General features: G+C 44.0%; 1 protein-coding gene across 1 annotated transcript; it reads left to right on the top strand.

Annotated features, from left to right (window-relative positions):
* The first annotated feature begins 6,850 nt into the window (after positions 1-6,850).
* LOC143011301 (keratin, type I cytoskeletal 18) lies at positions 6,851-14,145 on the top strand. Its single transcript, XM_076164122.1, has 10 exons — positions 6,851-6,893; positions 8,819-9,091; positions 9,465-9,590; positions 10,018-10,100; positions 10,186-10,342; positions 11,544-11,708; positions 11,808-11,933; positions 12,625-12,842; positions 12,944-12,972; positions 13,670-14,145. The coding sequence occupies exons 2-10, from the start codon at positions 8,828-8,830 to the stop codon at positions 13,783-13,785; spliced, it is 1,284 nt and encodes a 427-aa protein (XP_076020237.1). The 5' UTR covers positions 6,851-6,893; positions 8,819-8,827; the 3' UTR covers positions 13,786-14,145.
* Positions 14,146-16,576: the final 2,431 nt, after the last annotated feature.

Below are 16,576 nucleotides of genomic sequence, written 5' to 3' on the forward strand. Positions count from 1 at the left end.
CACACACACACACACACACACACACACACACGTGCGCGCGCACACACACACACACACACACAATGAGTGACACATCCCCTGGGCTCACAAGTCATCAGGATGAGGCTTCAACAGTCATGCATCCTCCATTTGAAGAAGAGGGAGGGAAATAAGACATAAAGTACAAGAGAGACAGTCGAGACAATGAGGGACAGAGGACAGGATGGAGGAAACAAAAGTGAGAAGTGCTGCAAGTCTGCGTGAGGTGCTCAAGAGCAAAGACGAAAAGAAAGAAAGAAAGAAAGAAAGAAAGAAAGAAAGAAAGAAAGAAAGAAAGAAAATACTGAACTTGTTAAACACCTATAGACTCATACACACACTTAAGTACAGTACTTGAGTAAACATACTCTGATAAACAAGGGGTGACTGATCAGTTCTGAGCCCGATGCATCAGTAAATCACTTCTTCTCAGGTCGTTCCATGCTGGGCTCTAAACTTATCAATCAACCCCTACACAGCTTTAAACTACATGCTACGCAGTCACACCCGCAGTGGAACTATAACTTAATTGCGCATTTGTAAGAAGCAATGTGTGTGTGAGACAATAGCCCGTGAGTGGCAGCGTTTATTTACAGAGGTCTAATAAGCCGTCTGTGGTTTGACCCCCCGACCCCCTCCCCCCCCCCCCCCCCCCCCCTGGTGGATGGACGTGTAGTAGCCACTCCAGGCCGTCTGGCGGTCACACTACTCCGCCCGCTGAATGCAGACCGTCGCCTTGACACCAATCGGATCTCCAGTGCGTGAGATGATGGCGGCTTCATGAGCTTTCTCTCCTCTCCTCCACAATGCAGCAGCAGCAGTCAATCACCTGCATGAAACGGCCTAAATACAGGGTGTGAGACTTGTTACACCACTGCCGCCGCCACGGCTTGTAATTGAAACTTTCTCATTCTGTTTCCTGGCAAATGCTTTGGCTGCTGAGGGGAGATTGGCAGCTCTGAGTGGCCGGCAGATGAAGCGGCTGGCGCGCTAATGAATAGAAGGCTGATTGCAGGATCCCTGAGATGCAAATTACAGTGCCTGCCACCCCTGACGACCGGCAATTACCGGGCCGCCGCCGCGGACGCCTCGTGCATATTCATCGCACCCGCTGGGCATATTGATCAGCAACTTACTTCAAGCGAGAAACTGTGAACGGCATCATGTAGCTGGAAGATTTGAAAGAATAGAGAATATATAGATACGCTTTCTTTTCCTGTTTCTAAAATGAGAAGCTGTGATGTATATTAAGAGGCGTGAGGAGAGTCTAGCTTAATCAGGGCCGATGTGTAGGCTAATTGCTAATGTCATTTATTACAACTGGGCTTAATTTACACAATTCAGAATTTTAGCTTTAGATTCAATTTGTGTGTCAAACTATCCTGGTTTGATCGCGTGAACATAAAATGAGGGCGATCTTCGACGGAGACAGCGTACGGTATAGACATCGCTGCTCGCACTCACTCACACACACACACACACACACACACACACACACACACACACACACACACGCACACACACACAAACACACAAACACACAAACACACACTGTTCACAACACGGAATATGAATATGAAAGGGCCTCTTTCAACAACAACGGAAAAACAAGAGCGCTGCCAGCGGCTGATGGGACCAAATGACGGAAAGCTGAGCAACATGGGATTGAAGCTCTCTGCCTCAAAACAAACATCCAATGATCGCATTAGCGACGGATCACAGCGATATGTGATTATTGTCTCGTGTGGCTCCACTTATTTTCACTTCTAAATTAACTTCTCGAACAACAGAAATCTGAAGATGACTAAATGTATTTTGCCCCTGGCAGCTGGGTTGCCCGTTGCGTTTCTAAAGCTTTCTATCAATCCTAATTTCTATGATTTTGAGCAAAATTAGAAGAACTGGACTAAATCCCACATATGGAGAAGGACGTGTTGATATTCTTCATTCTAGTGTAATGTTGTTGTTGTGGAGTTCACCTGGCTGGACTTCACAGGAACGTCTACACCATTGCTACAGAACACACACATGTTTCCGATTGGCCCCTTAAAATATCACCCGCAAACACACTCCAGTCAGTGATGTAACCGTGCAGCGTGACCACAAACAAACTTTAAGAAGTGGATTACAATTTGGATTTGTGTCTTGCGGTGAGCGGCCGTGGTGCAAGCAGAATAAAGCACCCTGGCATCTTTGTATAAGGGAATAATGGTGCTGCAGCCTTCAGTGGCGATCTGGCATCTTCACCTTCACCTCGTCCTTAAATGTCTCACGTCAGGACGCTTCAGGGTTAATTATCTTCTTCGTCTCCTGCTCAGACGTCAGGAGCAGTTGGATTAAATGGCTTACGGCGGCAAACTTGTGAACAAGGGGGAGCAGTTTGATGAAGTTACTAAGGGGTTGGGATGGGGAGGGGTGGGTTCATACGCTCAGAATGCTCAGGCGCCCTTGAGCAAGGCACAGGCACTCTGATGTTATCGTGACTCAATTGCTGTAAAGGCTGTAGTGGTGTGTAACGCTCTCTCCTCCTGCTACCACTTCCTCAGGCTGTTGTACGGGAATGATTGTAGCACTCTTAAATGAGGGTTACTTTACACACACACACAGACACACACACACACACACACACACACACACACACACACACAAGTAGGCCTGTTTCCCTTTCAACTTTTCATACACTCACCAGCTATGCATATAGATCGCTATCTTAAATATTACCAAGCCTGCTGATAATCATCTCTACACACACACACACACACACACACACACACACACACGCCGAGTGGTCTGACGTGTTTCTGTCACACCAAAGAAAACCAGCACTCAAAGCAGAGGGGAGGAAAGAACCCAAATGGAAGAGGAGGAGGAGGAGGAGGAGGAGGGGGGCAGGGAAAAAGAGGAGGAGATGGTTAAAGCAATAGAAAGCACAGAGCGAGTGCAGGTGCTGACCTCCTGCCTTTTTTTTATCTGTCTGCAATTTCTCCACGGCTGATTTTTATCGTCCTTATCGCTGCGGTGCTTAGTGGACCCAAGTCCAGCTTATCGAAAAGTGAGTCAGGGCCTGAAATTACATCAAATCAGGGCCCGGAGTTGACTGGGAGCCATTTGGTAACGTAACCCACCTCAATTCATTAACTGAGGTTTGAACGTGTGACGTGGCATCACAGGGAAGCAACAGTAGAAAACAGAAGTGAGATATGAATTCCAGACAGTGTACAAAGAGTATTGATTGTGATTCATTGTTTTGGTAAGTTGTCTCTCGATCAGCTGTCAAAGTTTTGGACAAATCTTACAGGATTTTTGCTGTATTTCTCAGTTTATGACATTTGCTGACTTGTTATTGTTCCCTGAGCATGTGTAGAGATGAAATACATAGATCCGTCTTTGTCCTTTGCCGCTCAATGAAAAATAATGTATAGGAGAACTGTTTGTTTAAGTTATTCATTCTAATTAAATCTGACTGATGCATGTAATGATTCTTACAGAAACATTTCACCTGTCTGTCCCTTTGTCCACAGTTTCTGCTTTAAACCAATCAAGAGCTAATTCAAACACTTCTCTACCTTATCTTATGGATGTAAAGTCATAATTCCCATATCTGTGTAATGTGATTCCAGGCCACCGGCTAAGAAACTAGAGTCCAAACCGATCTTTGCACATGTGTGTCGATCTGAGTCTGACTTATGAGAGCAGCTATGAGCAAACAATGGCGTTTTGTGTCTTTCTTCCACCCACAGATGGAGCTACAGCATCTCAGACACCAAACCGCTGATGCCTGAGGGGGAAAACGGATCAACAACAAATTTGTGGAGAACAAAACAACAGGCTTTCTTTGGTAATTTGCTCTTTGTTTTTCTGATCCATTTGGACGTTCAGTGTTTGTAATAACGGAATATCTAACTGTGGTCTGCATCACTGCCACTATTGTCTCTTGTTTCTTGCCTAAACACCACAGAATCTTAATGTTTTAGAGGAAATAATACAATATTCTGAGTGGGTCCATTCAAATACCTACTGAACTGGTAAGTGAGGTCAAATATCAGCAAAAATGCTTCAACTTACCCCCAAAGAACAACAATGTCAGCGACTGTTGAATTTGTAAAACTGAGTATCACTTTAAGACATTTGTGGTGAATTAAAGGCTTAAAGTTTTAAACCGCAGCAGCCTGATGTTGTGGATGATGACCGCAGACAAACACTTGCACATTGAAAGCTGTGGGATGGATTTTGTCTCTCTGTCTGTGTGTGTGTGTGTCTGTCTGTCTGCTTTGGCTGAATCTGTTTGTCTGTTTGTTTGTCTGTCTGTCTGTCAGCCAGCCAACGTGCAGCCTGTGATCCCCACCAGCAACGCAGCTGAAACAGGAAGCAATCACTTCGAGGGTAAAATGACTGACTAACTGCTGAGAGGCGTCGGTCTCGTGTTAAAGCCAGAGGAGGCTGAGGATGAGACGGAGCTTGTTGCTGGAGTCTCATAAAGACGATGTTAAAACAATAATAGAATAGCGCCAACTCATCAAATCATGCATTTTTTATTGTTTTCCTGAGATAATAGATAGATAATAGAATCAGCTCATTTGGTCTTACACCTTATATTAGGATTTCACATCCAAGGATCCTCGTTATCTCTGGAAATTAAACTTATTAATGATGATATTTCACATGTCCATTTTACTGTTTTACGTCTACCACCTCTTTGGTATTGCTTACTGTGGATTAAATCTTATATCAACCAAAATATTGATATAATTATATGACAAAACACAAATACATGATCAAAATCTTGTCTTTCTGCATAAAAACAAACCATGTATTTAGCATTAAGTATTTAGTGTCTGGGTGTTGTTATACTTGAAGTACTCTCCTATGAGGTTGTGTGTATTTGCTGGCCCGGTCACATGATCGCTTGTGACAGAGGTCACCGGGGGTCAAGTGGGGTCGCGAGCACTCTCCTGACATCCTGCCCGTCTAATCACATATTTATTTATCTAACAAGGACACTCTGATCCAACGCCAGGCGGAAAAACGGAGAGAAAGTGAAGAGAAAGAAAGAGAAAACACTGCAGTGTCCTCTTCTTCTCCTACTTCTTCTACTCCTTCTTCTTCTTCTTCTTCTCCTGTGCCACTTAGGATGAACAGTGTGAACACGTGAAAAATTCAACACACACATTCACTTGGCATAACAGGGTGACCCCACTGTCACAGCACAAAGCAAGTACTTCATCACTGCAGCTCACTGCTGCTCTCTTTTGGCCGGTACCGGTACGATGCCGGGACTGCATGTATTTACGCAGTTTGACCACAAGATGGCAGTTCAATACCTGCATAGATCATAATTCTGTATTTGATCATTTAAAAAATATCTTTAGCTTCTACTTTTTCTCTAAATATTTGCATGATAGTTTTGACATTTTGAGGTCATCTGCTTTCACCTCACACACCACACTTGCTGTGCTTGTGGGCGTGATGCAAATGAAATGATGAAATATTTGCAAAACGGACATTCGCCAGAAGCTTTTCTCTCTCTTTTGTAGGTTTAACCTGTGTTGGGAAGCACGCGGGACACTCGTGCTAAAAGTCGCACCTCTATGTTTCTCCAAGGTAAATATGAATAACTGCGTGTGTGCGTGTGTGTGTGTGTGTGTCTGGATGTGTGTGTGTGTGTTCGTTGTTTGCGTGTCAAGTGTGTGTGGTCTGTAAATGGCGATGAATTTAGGCCTACAGGGGGTTTCTCTGGCGCTGTTCTGACCTCACACACACAAAAAAACACACCTTGACAATTAGGCATAAATATTGACAAAGCCGGCTTCTTTGTTTCTTGGTTGTTTTTTCCAGGTGCTTATTTGATATGTGCGTACACATTCTGCTTTACATACACGCACACAGACGACGAATCCACATCCTCTGGGTAATAAAGCTGAAGCCTATGTAGCATTTCAGAATGTGCATCTTGAGTAACCGGGTAACTTGTTGAATATTTTATCGCTGACGGGCAGGAGGCAGCTCAGGTTGCTACGGGACGATTGCACAACAGGAGGCCTCCAGAGAGTTTTAGCCAGGGGTCCACCCAGTCACACACACACACAAAGAGAAACACAAACAAAAACACACGCACACACTCAAACACAAACACAAACACACGAACGCACACGCACGAACGCACACGCACGCACACACACACACGCGCACACACACACACGCACACACACACATGCGCACACACGCACACACACACACACACACACACCGATGCTAATGCCAATGATCTATAGCAGCACTGACACATGAGAGGCCACGGTTCATTCAGGTCCCACTGGGCTTCTCCTATAGGTGGAATGTACTGGTCCCAGTATTCTGGTCTGCACTGCACCGTCCTCACAGCTGCACGTTCAGGTGGCACCTTCACCAGCCTGAACACCAGCTGGCAGGGCTCCGACTCCTCATGTCCGACCCCCTCACCCTATTTTTAAAAGTGTGAGTCCTGTGACTCATAGGTGGGGGCGATGGCATAGACTGATTGACTGAAATTGCGAGCTCTATCCAACTGTTCAGCTCAGCTCAGTCGTTACCATGATGCTCTAGTACAAAGTCCACATGACTAGAGATGCTGCACCAACCTGCCTGTTAGACTCACAGCAGCCCTGCAGCACCGCACTGGAACATCAAAGGCAAACAGGAAAGGGAGACATTCAAGCGCCGATCCATTTCAACACCTTCCCCCAGCACCCGCAGGTGCAGTAGACCCGCCTCCCGCCCAGATTGAGCTCCTCCCACTTTCTGCACACCTGCATATAAGCACACCTGCAGCATCAGCAGCACAGAACTCCCAGCATTCCTCTGGATCCTACTTTGCCTCTTATCTCCAGACAAACCCAGTAAGTGAAATGAAATTTGTTTTTACAATATTATATCATTATTTAGCAATCAGATGTCATTTAAAGTTGATATCATTTTTATTCTATATGATTAAAGCTAAAGTTGCTGTTTTTATTTGTGAAACAATCTTGCAAATTCTAAATAAATGGGAAAGAAAAGTTTGAACCACTTTCTAAATCTGATTAAGTCGACTTTTCTCATAATCGCAATAATCACTTTTCAACACTCTTTTTTTTTTAATCTGCCGGTAGTGAGATGACGTTGAGTGAGGAAACGAAAGCCCCGTTTCCTGTTGAACACTGTCTCCTTGTGTCAGTGGAATTCGGTCCAAATATTTTGCAGATCATTTTCCCAAGCTCGATCTTTCATCTGAACAAGGAGCGTCCTGTCTCCTGCCCGGGCCTTTTGTGGCGTTGTGGGAACGGTGTTGCAAGGATCAAGTGACAGAGAGAGACAGAGAGGTTCCCTTGACCGCTAATCTGCCACTGAAACCCACGCTGAGCAAAACACACACACACACAGTGCCTTACACACACAAACACTTACAAAGACGCCTTCAGTCCTCTACTGTTGTTTGACGTCCAAATACCGACAAGTCAAACCACTGACTACTGAAATGGTAATTGCGTAATCTGGACACCTGTTAATCTAATCTTGTGATATCACCGAGGTTACAAAAGGAGGAAAAGCATCGAATAACTTAATACTCAACTCAAAAACTCAATATTTTCAATCGTTCCGTGGGATTTTAACCCAAAATGCCAAAAAGTCTTCACATCTAAGGGCGAAACGATCATCCAAAGCATCAGAGCCTCTTGTCTCCACTATATGTTCCTGTTTCATGAATCCTCCATTAACCTCTCCTCAGACATGCAATGCATCTCATTATCATAGCAATATACCGTACGAGAGCACCCTCGGGCCCTGCAGAGAGAGCGAGAGGGCAAGAGAGAGAGAGAGAAAGGGAGAGGCTCTTGTCTGAACTCAGGCCTGAACTATATCAGTCATTTACATTTTGATTGTCCGCCGGGTTGAGCTGAAGCCGTATTTGAATGGAGCCTGAGATGGACGGACTGAAGTGCCCCGGCGGCCTTAGAGTCAGTCCTCCCTCGGCGTTATACCTCCTACAGGCTGGCGGTTAGGTTGAACAGCCACTAGGCGCCTGTGTACTCGTTTGAAGGCTCATTTGACGTTTTTCAGTGGGTGTTTCCTCTTGTGAATATTAGACCCTTCACTTGTATTTCCATTCGAATCCGGCAAAACACAAGAACATAATACATTTTCTTGAAAGGCTCCAAAAGAGCTGCGCAATACACAGACTGGCGTAATCCTATATTACTGCAATAGAAGGTGTATATTCTGCTGAAGAACTCTGTAATTTCATCATCCATCCATCCATTTTCTCCTCAGGGATATTGATCTGTGTATTGTAGAGGCCTCTGCTGTTCATTACCATTCTGCAGCTACTGGAAGAAAACGTATTTACATCAAGATATATACACACCACACAGTGAATATATGAAATAACAGGCAAGGATTTTAATTTAACCAAAAGTAAAGAAGTATTATCTGGATAGAAAGCCCTTAAATATGAAAGTTAAAGTACTTGTTTTGGGAGAATAGTGTCAGAACATTACTATTGCTTTGAGTGAATAATACAAATAAAACCACATATGAATAAATTAACCCACTCCTGTTGTAAAAATTAAGTCTACTATCTTCAATTTTGCAGATTTTCATACTTTCAGATCAATTTGTAGTGTTCCATACTTCACTAAGGCTCAAAAATCTCCCTAAATTCTTCTTAAATTCCTTAATCGTAAAGTTTTAATGGGGTTTCTGAGAAGTTGACCTTTCCAGAGATACAAGAGTTCTACCCGACAACACACAGCTCACTCTCTCTCTAATCTCCTCCCTGTTTCAGCCTCCCATCATGAACTCCAGCATGTCCGTGCGGAGCTTCTCTATGGGCCGCCAGCCGTCCTTCTCCAGTCTCTCTCTGCGTGACAGCGGCCGCGCACGTTCCCGCGCCTCCGTCTCTTTCGCCGCCTCCAGCCCACTGAGCCGCTCTGTGTCTATCGGGCAGGATCTCAACGGGCCACTCAGCCTCCAGCTCAATGGAGTCCATGGCAACAGCACCAACGACAAAGAGGCCATGCAGAGCCTCAACACTCGCCTGGCCAACTACCTGGACAAGGTGCGACACAAAACACACAACACACCACACCACACACTCTTTTATACAATAGTATCATTCATATCTTATTTCTGAAGCAAATCAAATTGTGTCAGGAGTTGAGTTTAGGGTCAGCGTGTCCAATCAAGAGGAAATAAGGCAAAATGTTGCACTAGAATAAAGATGAATACAATTTTGAAGAATCCTAAAATGAAAACACGGATAATCAAATTTCAAGCAACTTTATTGAAGCTAAACACAATAAATTCTTTGTTTTTGTAATCACATCGTCAGTTTATTTCCTTTTTTGCAGGCTTTCCACCATTTTCAGTGAGACTTCCATCCTTCCAAACCCTCCCATCTCCACTCTAACAGCCTCCTTCTGTATTCCCAGGTGCGTTCTCTGGAGCGCTCCAACGCAGACCTGGAGATGAAGATCAAGCAACTGATGCTGGACCGCATACCCAAAGGTCACGACCTTGACTCCATGATGGCCCAAGCTCATGCTGTGGAGCAAGAGGTAGATCTCAGGAACTGACATAGACAGACACACACACACACACACACACACACACACACACACACATGAATGCACCCATATGCTCATAAACACACAGATTTATAGCTTCAAGGATCTGGAAGGAAGAGATTTGATTATAGACAAAACCTTCATGCAAATGCAGCACAGGAAGCGTCTGTGACCTACACTTGATCTTTGGGTTAACTTGTATCAAACCGAGTCAGGATGAAGTTAATAATTGCTTTGCTCAAACTCAAATGGTTACAGTTTAAAAGAAATTAAGACTTTGGTAGCCATTTGTGATTTCCTACTTTCACTTCTATTTACTTCCAATATGTCTTCCTCAAATTGTGTTTGATTCCATATATACAGTATATTTGGTGGACTGCATGTTAATATGACGACCCCCTGCTGATCTTCTTCTCAGGTGAGGAAGAGAACCTTGGAGAACGCTCGTCTCATGTTAGAGATCGATAACGCCAAACTGGCTGCGGATGACTTCAGAATCAAGTGAGTGCAATTGATTGGCTTCGTTGAGCTCGAGCTTTAGAATGAAGATAATGTAGAATCTGTTTTCCCTCTGCCGTGGCCCCAGGTGGGAGACGGAGCTGGTGATGTGTCAGTCTGTGGAGCGAGACTGTGTCGCCCTCAAGAAGGCCAAGACCGACCACGAGCAGATCATCGCCACCCTGAGGGGAGACCTGGACAGCCTGAAGGAGGAACTCTACTTCCTGAAGAAAAACCACGAGGAGGTCTGTCTGTCTGTCTGTCTGTCTGTCTGTCTCTCTCTCTCTCTCTCTCTCTCTCTCTCTCTCTCCCTATCTTTCTCTTCTTTTCTTCCACTTGACAAATACTAGCCGTGTGGTATTTGAGTGACCCAATTTCGTGGACCCGAGAGGTGTTTTCGGAGCGACAGAGCGAGAGAGAGCTAGGGGAGAGGTGGGGGAGGGCGTCCTCTGGTTACTACGGAGACAAAAAGAGCAGGTAGATCTGGTTTCCCAAACCTGGTCTTTCTGTCCAATCAGCTGATCTGAGGCATCCTGACCGTTCTAGATAAACAAATATAAACCTGAAAGGAAGGAAGGACTGATCTCATCTTTGCTTAAGCCTGAGTGTTAAAACAATGCAAGAGCCAGAGGTCAGGGGTCATTCAAGGTGTCACACAGCCCTTACACACACACAGGAAGTACAGAAACACACAGTCACCACTTTACACCAGTAAAACACTTTTCAAACGCTTTTGAGCGTTTGACAAGAGAGAGAAAGGAGAGAGAGTGAGTTACAGAGTTCGATTAGAGGGAGGTGTATGTGTGTGTATGTATGTGTGTATGTGTGTGTGTGTGTGTGTGTGTGTGTGTGTGTGTGTGTGTGTGTGTGTGTGGCAGGTGAAACGTGAGCTCTGACCATCAACTATTGATGGGGAGCCTCTGAATAATGGAGCCGCTCTCCCGTCCTCTCTGCGCCTCCTGCAGTGTAGAGTTCACATCAGCCCACCTCCACTCCATATGTCGCCTCCTCGCTCCTCTCTCCTTCCCTCCTTTCCCTGTCTGGCTCCTTCTTTCCTTTCTTTCCCTCTTACTTTGCCCTCATTCCATCCTCCCTTGTTCTTCTTTTCCTGGCTTCCTGTCACTTTTGGCTTCCTGTCACCTGTCACTCACTGCTTTTCTCCCTCCTTTCATTCTTTCCATCCTTCCTTCCTGCCTTCATTCTTTCCTCTCTAGTGCCTTTCTTTCAGTCCTCTCCTTCTTTCACTCATAGAACCTCTAAAATTTCATGAAACTGGAGATACTGAAGATGTTCACCAAGCAGCAAAACCAAACTCCAGCCCTTTCCTTTGAATTCATACTTTTACTTGTGATATCTGAGTACGTTTTATTCATAACACTTTAGCCGTAGTGCCTTTAGTTGTGATGAAGTCAAGCTGCTGCAGTTGATCCCTTTTGCTCCCTGCAGGAACTCGATCAGATGAAGTCTCGTATTGCCCGGGACGAGGTGAACGTGGAGGTGGACTCCTGCAGCGGGCCGGAGCTCGGTACCATTCTGTCTGACCTGCGCAACCAGTATGAGGGCTTCGTCAAGAAGAACAAGGAACAGGCGGAGCAATGGTACCGCAAGAAGGTCAGAGGAGAAGCACATTATCCTCAAGAGAAGACACAATATACCTGCCAAAACCAAGGTATAATGTAACTGTGTGTGTGTGTGTGTGTGTCCGTCCAGCTGGAGACGGTGCACAACGAGGTGAAGGAGAACAACGAGGCCCTGAGAGGAGCCCAGAGCGAGCTGACCGAGAGGCAGCGCTTCCTGCAGACGGTGGAGGTGGAGCTGGAGAGTCTGCAGAAACAGGTGAGACAGACGGGGACAGACGACCCAGAAGACACCGGAACGCCCGTACAGTTACTTTAGATCGCTGTGTAGAGACGGCAGCTGCTTTTTAAGATGCAAACCCGTGTATGATGCAACATAAAATCACCTTTAAAAGAATAATGATCTACTTGTTCACTTATTTTGTGTATTTGACTAAACCTATTGTTGACATACTATTTGAACTCACACACGCTATATTCAATGGTCACAGGAAACGTGGAGCATGTGCCCTCTGGTGATGATTATGAACATTTCAGAAAGAAACTATTTAAATCTATGGAAATTATGTAAATGATTCTCTCTGAAATAAGAATGTCATGTATTTATTTGTTGATAACAGCTCAGCTTGGGCGCACTTCTGTTTTCATGCTCAGAGCTTTTTGGTGATTTTTCCACCTTTAAGAAACTAATTCAGCATAAGTAGAACAAATACTTTGATATCAGTTTAATCCACAAAACACAGATGAACTATAGCATAGACATTAAAGACATAAAAGGTTTTAAACATGAACAGTTTTAAAGCTTTGCATGTTTTCTCCTGGTAATCCTTGTTGACAGTAAACATCTCTTAACTGTGATTCATCAGGTCATGACATATTGAAGCTATATGATTGTACTAAGGTGTAATGGAGCTCATATCTATCACAAACATCTCCTCCTCCGTCCTCAGGTGGGGGCGCTGGAGGGAAACCTGGGCGAGACAAGCCGCAAGTACTCCACCGAGATGGAGAACCTGCAGGCCACCCTGAACCAGATGGAGGACAACCTGTCGCAGCTCAGACTGGACATGCAGCGCACCAAGACCGACTACGAGCAGCTGCTCCGCATCAAGCAGAACCTGGAGATGGAGATCGCCACCTACAGGCGCCTGCTGGAGGGAGAGGAGTCGTGAGTTGTCCTCCACTATTTGGTTTCTGTGGGAGAAATTAGGTAATGAACTCAAATCTTGGTCCAAACTGATCCTCACATGTTTATCTTCCTTTTTCCAGAGTTAAGGAAATTCCACCTCCACCAAAAAGTGAGTATATGTCACAGTTTTCAGGATAGAATAAGTTATTGCTTGACAACCAGGTGAAGCATTTACATAAATACAGTGATGATGGAGGCTTTTGTCAAGATAAGCAGAGTAAACGGTGGGAAATGTAGTGCGACACACACACACACACACACACACACACACACACACACACACACACACACAAGTGCCTCTAGACTAATGATAGTTTTACATATCTCCAACGTAAACACGGCGCACATATCTGCTGCCATAGCAACGAGTGTGGGTGTGAAAACACTGATCCAGATGTTGTGACTCCATTGTAAACTCAGCGACTCACGCAGTTGGATTAACAAACAGAAAGATGTTTTTAAAGGGTTAATCATTGCATCATGGCGTGGTTGTGTTATCTGTGTTGCTTCACTGAATGGAGGAGAATCAACGCCAATTATATAATTAAAGGCTTTCACTTCTTTAAATAGCTTTTTGAGGACAATAGAGATAATAATGTGACATTGTTTTTCTCATCTCATCTCATCTCATTCGATCTCATGGCTCCTTCTCTTCTTTGGCTTCATCTCTTCTCCCATAGTCTTCCATCTTTTAATCTAATCTCTACGCATTTTACATATTCTAATCTATACATTTTAGATGTCATTCCACACTGTCTCTTCTTATCTCATCCCATCTCATCTCATTCCATCTCTTATCTCGGCAGAGGAGCCTGACGTTCGCACCAGGAAGATTGTGAAGGTGGTGACCCAGACGATGGTGAACGGGAAGGTGGTGGATGAATCCAGCGAGGTGGAGCAGATAGAGGAGACGAAGAAATAGAGATGAAGAGGAGGCAGAGGAGGTGGAGGGGTCACAAATCAAACAACGGGAGGAGGAATTCAAATTAGAGATTTTAGGCATCCATGAATATTTAGTGTCTTCTGATTTATGCTTCTGGAGAGAAAATAGATCCTAGAAACATGAACACAAACCCAATGTTAGTGCTGTACTGATGTAATGTAGCTATGCATGCTTCAACCAGTTTATAGTGTGTGTGAGGGCAACTGGATCACATATAACAACACTCTGATACTAATACAGTGTTGTGCTCTTTCATAACAAGATATTTATTTCTTTATATAGTGTGGTAACATTTACTTTAGTGCATGTATGACATATGTACACTTACTACAGTAGCATTTCTCTATCTTGTTTGTTTGTACTTCAAAAAAAAGCTGAATAAAGACGCGCTTCTACTTCTTGACAGGCGTTTTCTATCGTCTCTTCATATATATTTCACTTCAAAGCATGCATTGTTTGTTCGCTCCACCTGAGAGGAAAATTGTGACTCTGATAATGAGCCCTCACACAACAATAAGTCCACTCTGACCTCTGCAAACCCTATAATTTAAGGTCGTGACATGTTTGACCTGAGGCAGCAGCGTCATTCAAAACCGAAAACTTCCATTCAAGAGAGCAAAAATCCAGAACAAACTAAAATAGGGGTTTATATGATGTTGAGCACCTACATTTTTTACTATAAGATATCTGGAGTCACATGACAGCCATTTAGATCCTTTAATCTATGTTAAAAGTCTTCTGTGTGCATGGGAGCTCAGTTTTCATTATCAGCATGGATCTGGTCTGAATGCTTTGAAGCCCAAAAATCAACAGAATGAGTGACCTTTGACCTTGTAGCTACGCAGGTAGATATTTTTGACACAAGGCTCTCCAACGTCACTGACTAATTCGGAGCCAAATCAGCAAGTGTTACAGTGTTAAAGTGGCTTTTGCTGGTGTGTTCAGTTTTGTAAGAAGGATGATTTGTTTTCATTTAGTCAGAGAGATGGAGAGAGAGAGAGAGACAGAGAGAGAGAGAGAGAGAGAGAGAGAGAGAGAGAGAGAGAAAGAGAGAGAGAGAGAGAAAATGATGACAGACAAGAGGGAGACGGGCGGATCATCGGATTAAATGGTCTGCTAGTGTTACAAAAACACACACTCCTGACGCTATTCTCCCAGGACGGAGGAGGCTGAGCTCACCTCATATTCATAGAATCACATTGCTAAACAGTTCAGTTAGTTAAACCTGATTTATTCCTTTAAAAATAAAGACCACAGTGTGATTTGACCTGTGCATGTTACACAAAATGTTGAGGTGCTTTCAAAATAAAGTGATTGGATCAGGCAGCTGCAGGAGGAAAACATAACTGTGCAGAGAAAAGAAGGAGAGCAAAGTGCAAAGCAGCAATGTGATCCCTTCAATGAACTTCACTGTGTCAGCACCTTCAAAGCTTTACATGTTCTAATCTGGAGCTTTGTGATTGGATTATGTTGCATTTTGTGTAATTCATTCCTCTTCTGGGCCGTGTTCATGTTTGGTTCCCTTTCAGAAAGTTGTCAGATCCAATCTCATCCCCGCCCCTCGGCCCACGGCCTCAAACACAATAACACCAATCATGGACGCAGCAAGCTACAGTATGAGGTCACCGAGGTTGGAACCTTGGTCGGATGATCGGCAAAGTTTTCATTTAAATTGTACAGAAATGTTTAATTTATTGATATTGTTTCATGTTTCATTGTTGTGTGAGTGAGACTGAGCCCAGATACCAACAATGCTAATTGTGAATTCAATGGGATGCTATGAGAACTAAGCATAAGTATCATCCAATTGAGTTAAATGGGCAATACAACCTTTAAAAGCAGTATTTGACTGTCACTTAAATAATGTGCTGTACATGAAAACATGTCATCATTACCATCATTATCATCATCCCCACCTTAACCATCATCACCATCACCATCATCACATCAGCATCACCCTCATGGCTTTTGCACTAACTGGTGATCCTTACGTGAATCATACCGTGTGTATGTTTCTGTTTTATTTCTGTGTGTCTGTATCTGTCTTAATTTTCAGTGAGCCACGAAGTGAAGACGTGAAGGAAAACCCCAAGGGAATGTTCAGTCAACACGCCCTTACACCAATAATCTCTCAGTGCCTTAAAACCTTCAGTCACCTGGACCATTTCTCAGCTTAATGACATGTTAAGAAATCACTCTGGCGTGAAAGACAACACATTGCTCCGTCATGCATGCTGCAGCGTTAACGAGCAGCTTCTACCTGGTAAACAAGTTTAAGTGAGACTCAGATATTGTATTCAATTCAGAGTGGTGTGACTGCCTTCTAGCGGACAAAATATGACATTACAACGGACATAACAAAGGAAAAGTTAAAGTACAATGGCAAAAACAATATATAACCAGGTAACAGGATTTCCTGATTATGAACTATCTATACTATGATCTATAGTGTATTAGTATGTATCCACTTCAACCAATCTACTTCTATAAATGTTGAGTAATACTTCATTTATAATGTTTTGTTGGTCATAATAGTGTTGCTGTATTACGCCATCCTTGTTAATCTGCTGTCCCAAGTCCAGACGCAGACGTGTAGAGCTGCAGCCTCAGCACATAAATCCACTTATATTCTTACCTCGGGGCTTGCAGACTCTTAACGTGGGAACATTTGGGGATTTAACAGCATGTTGAGGTTTGCCAGAAGGACTGAGACCATTTGACCAAAACAAACTCTTTATTCACCCTTTTTCCCTCAGACTTGGCATCAGGG

The sequence above is a fragment of the Genypterus blacodes genome, unplaced genomic scaffold, assembly GCF_046128005.1.
Source record: "Genypterus blacodes isolate CSIRO-AG114 ecotype Tasmania unplaced genomic scaffold, CSIRO-AGI_Gbla_v1 ptg000133l_1, whole genome shotgun sequence".
Lineage (NCBI taxonomy): Eukaryota > Metazoa > Chordata > Actinopteri > Ophidiiformes > Ophidiidae > Genypterus > Genypterus blacodes.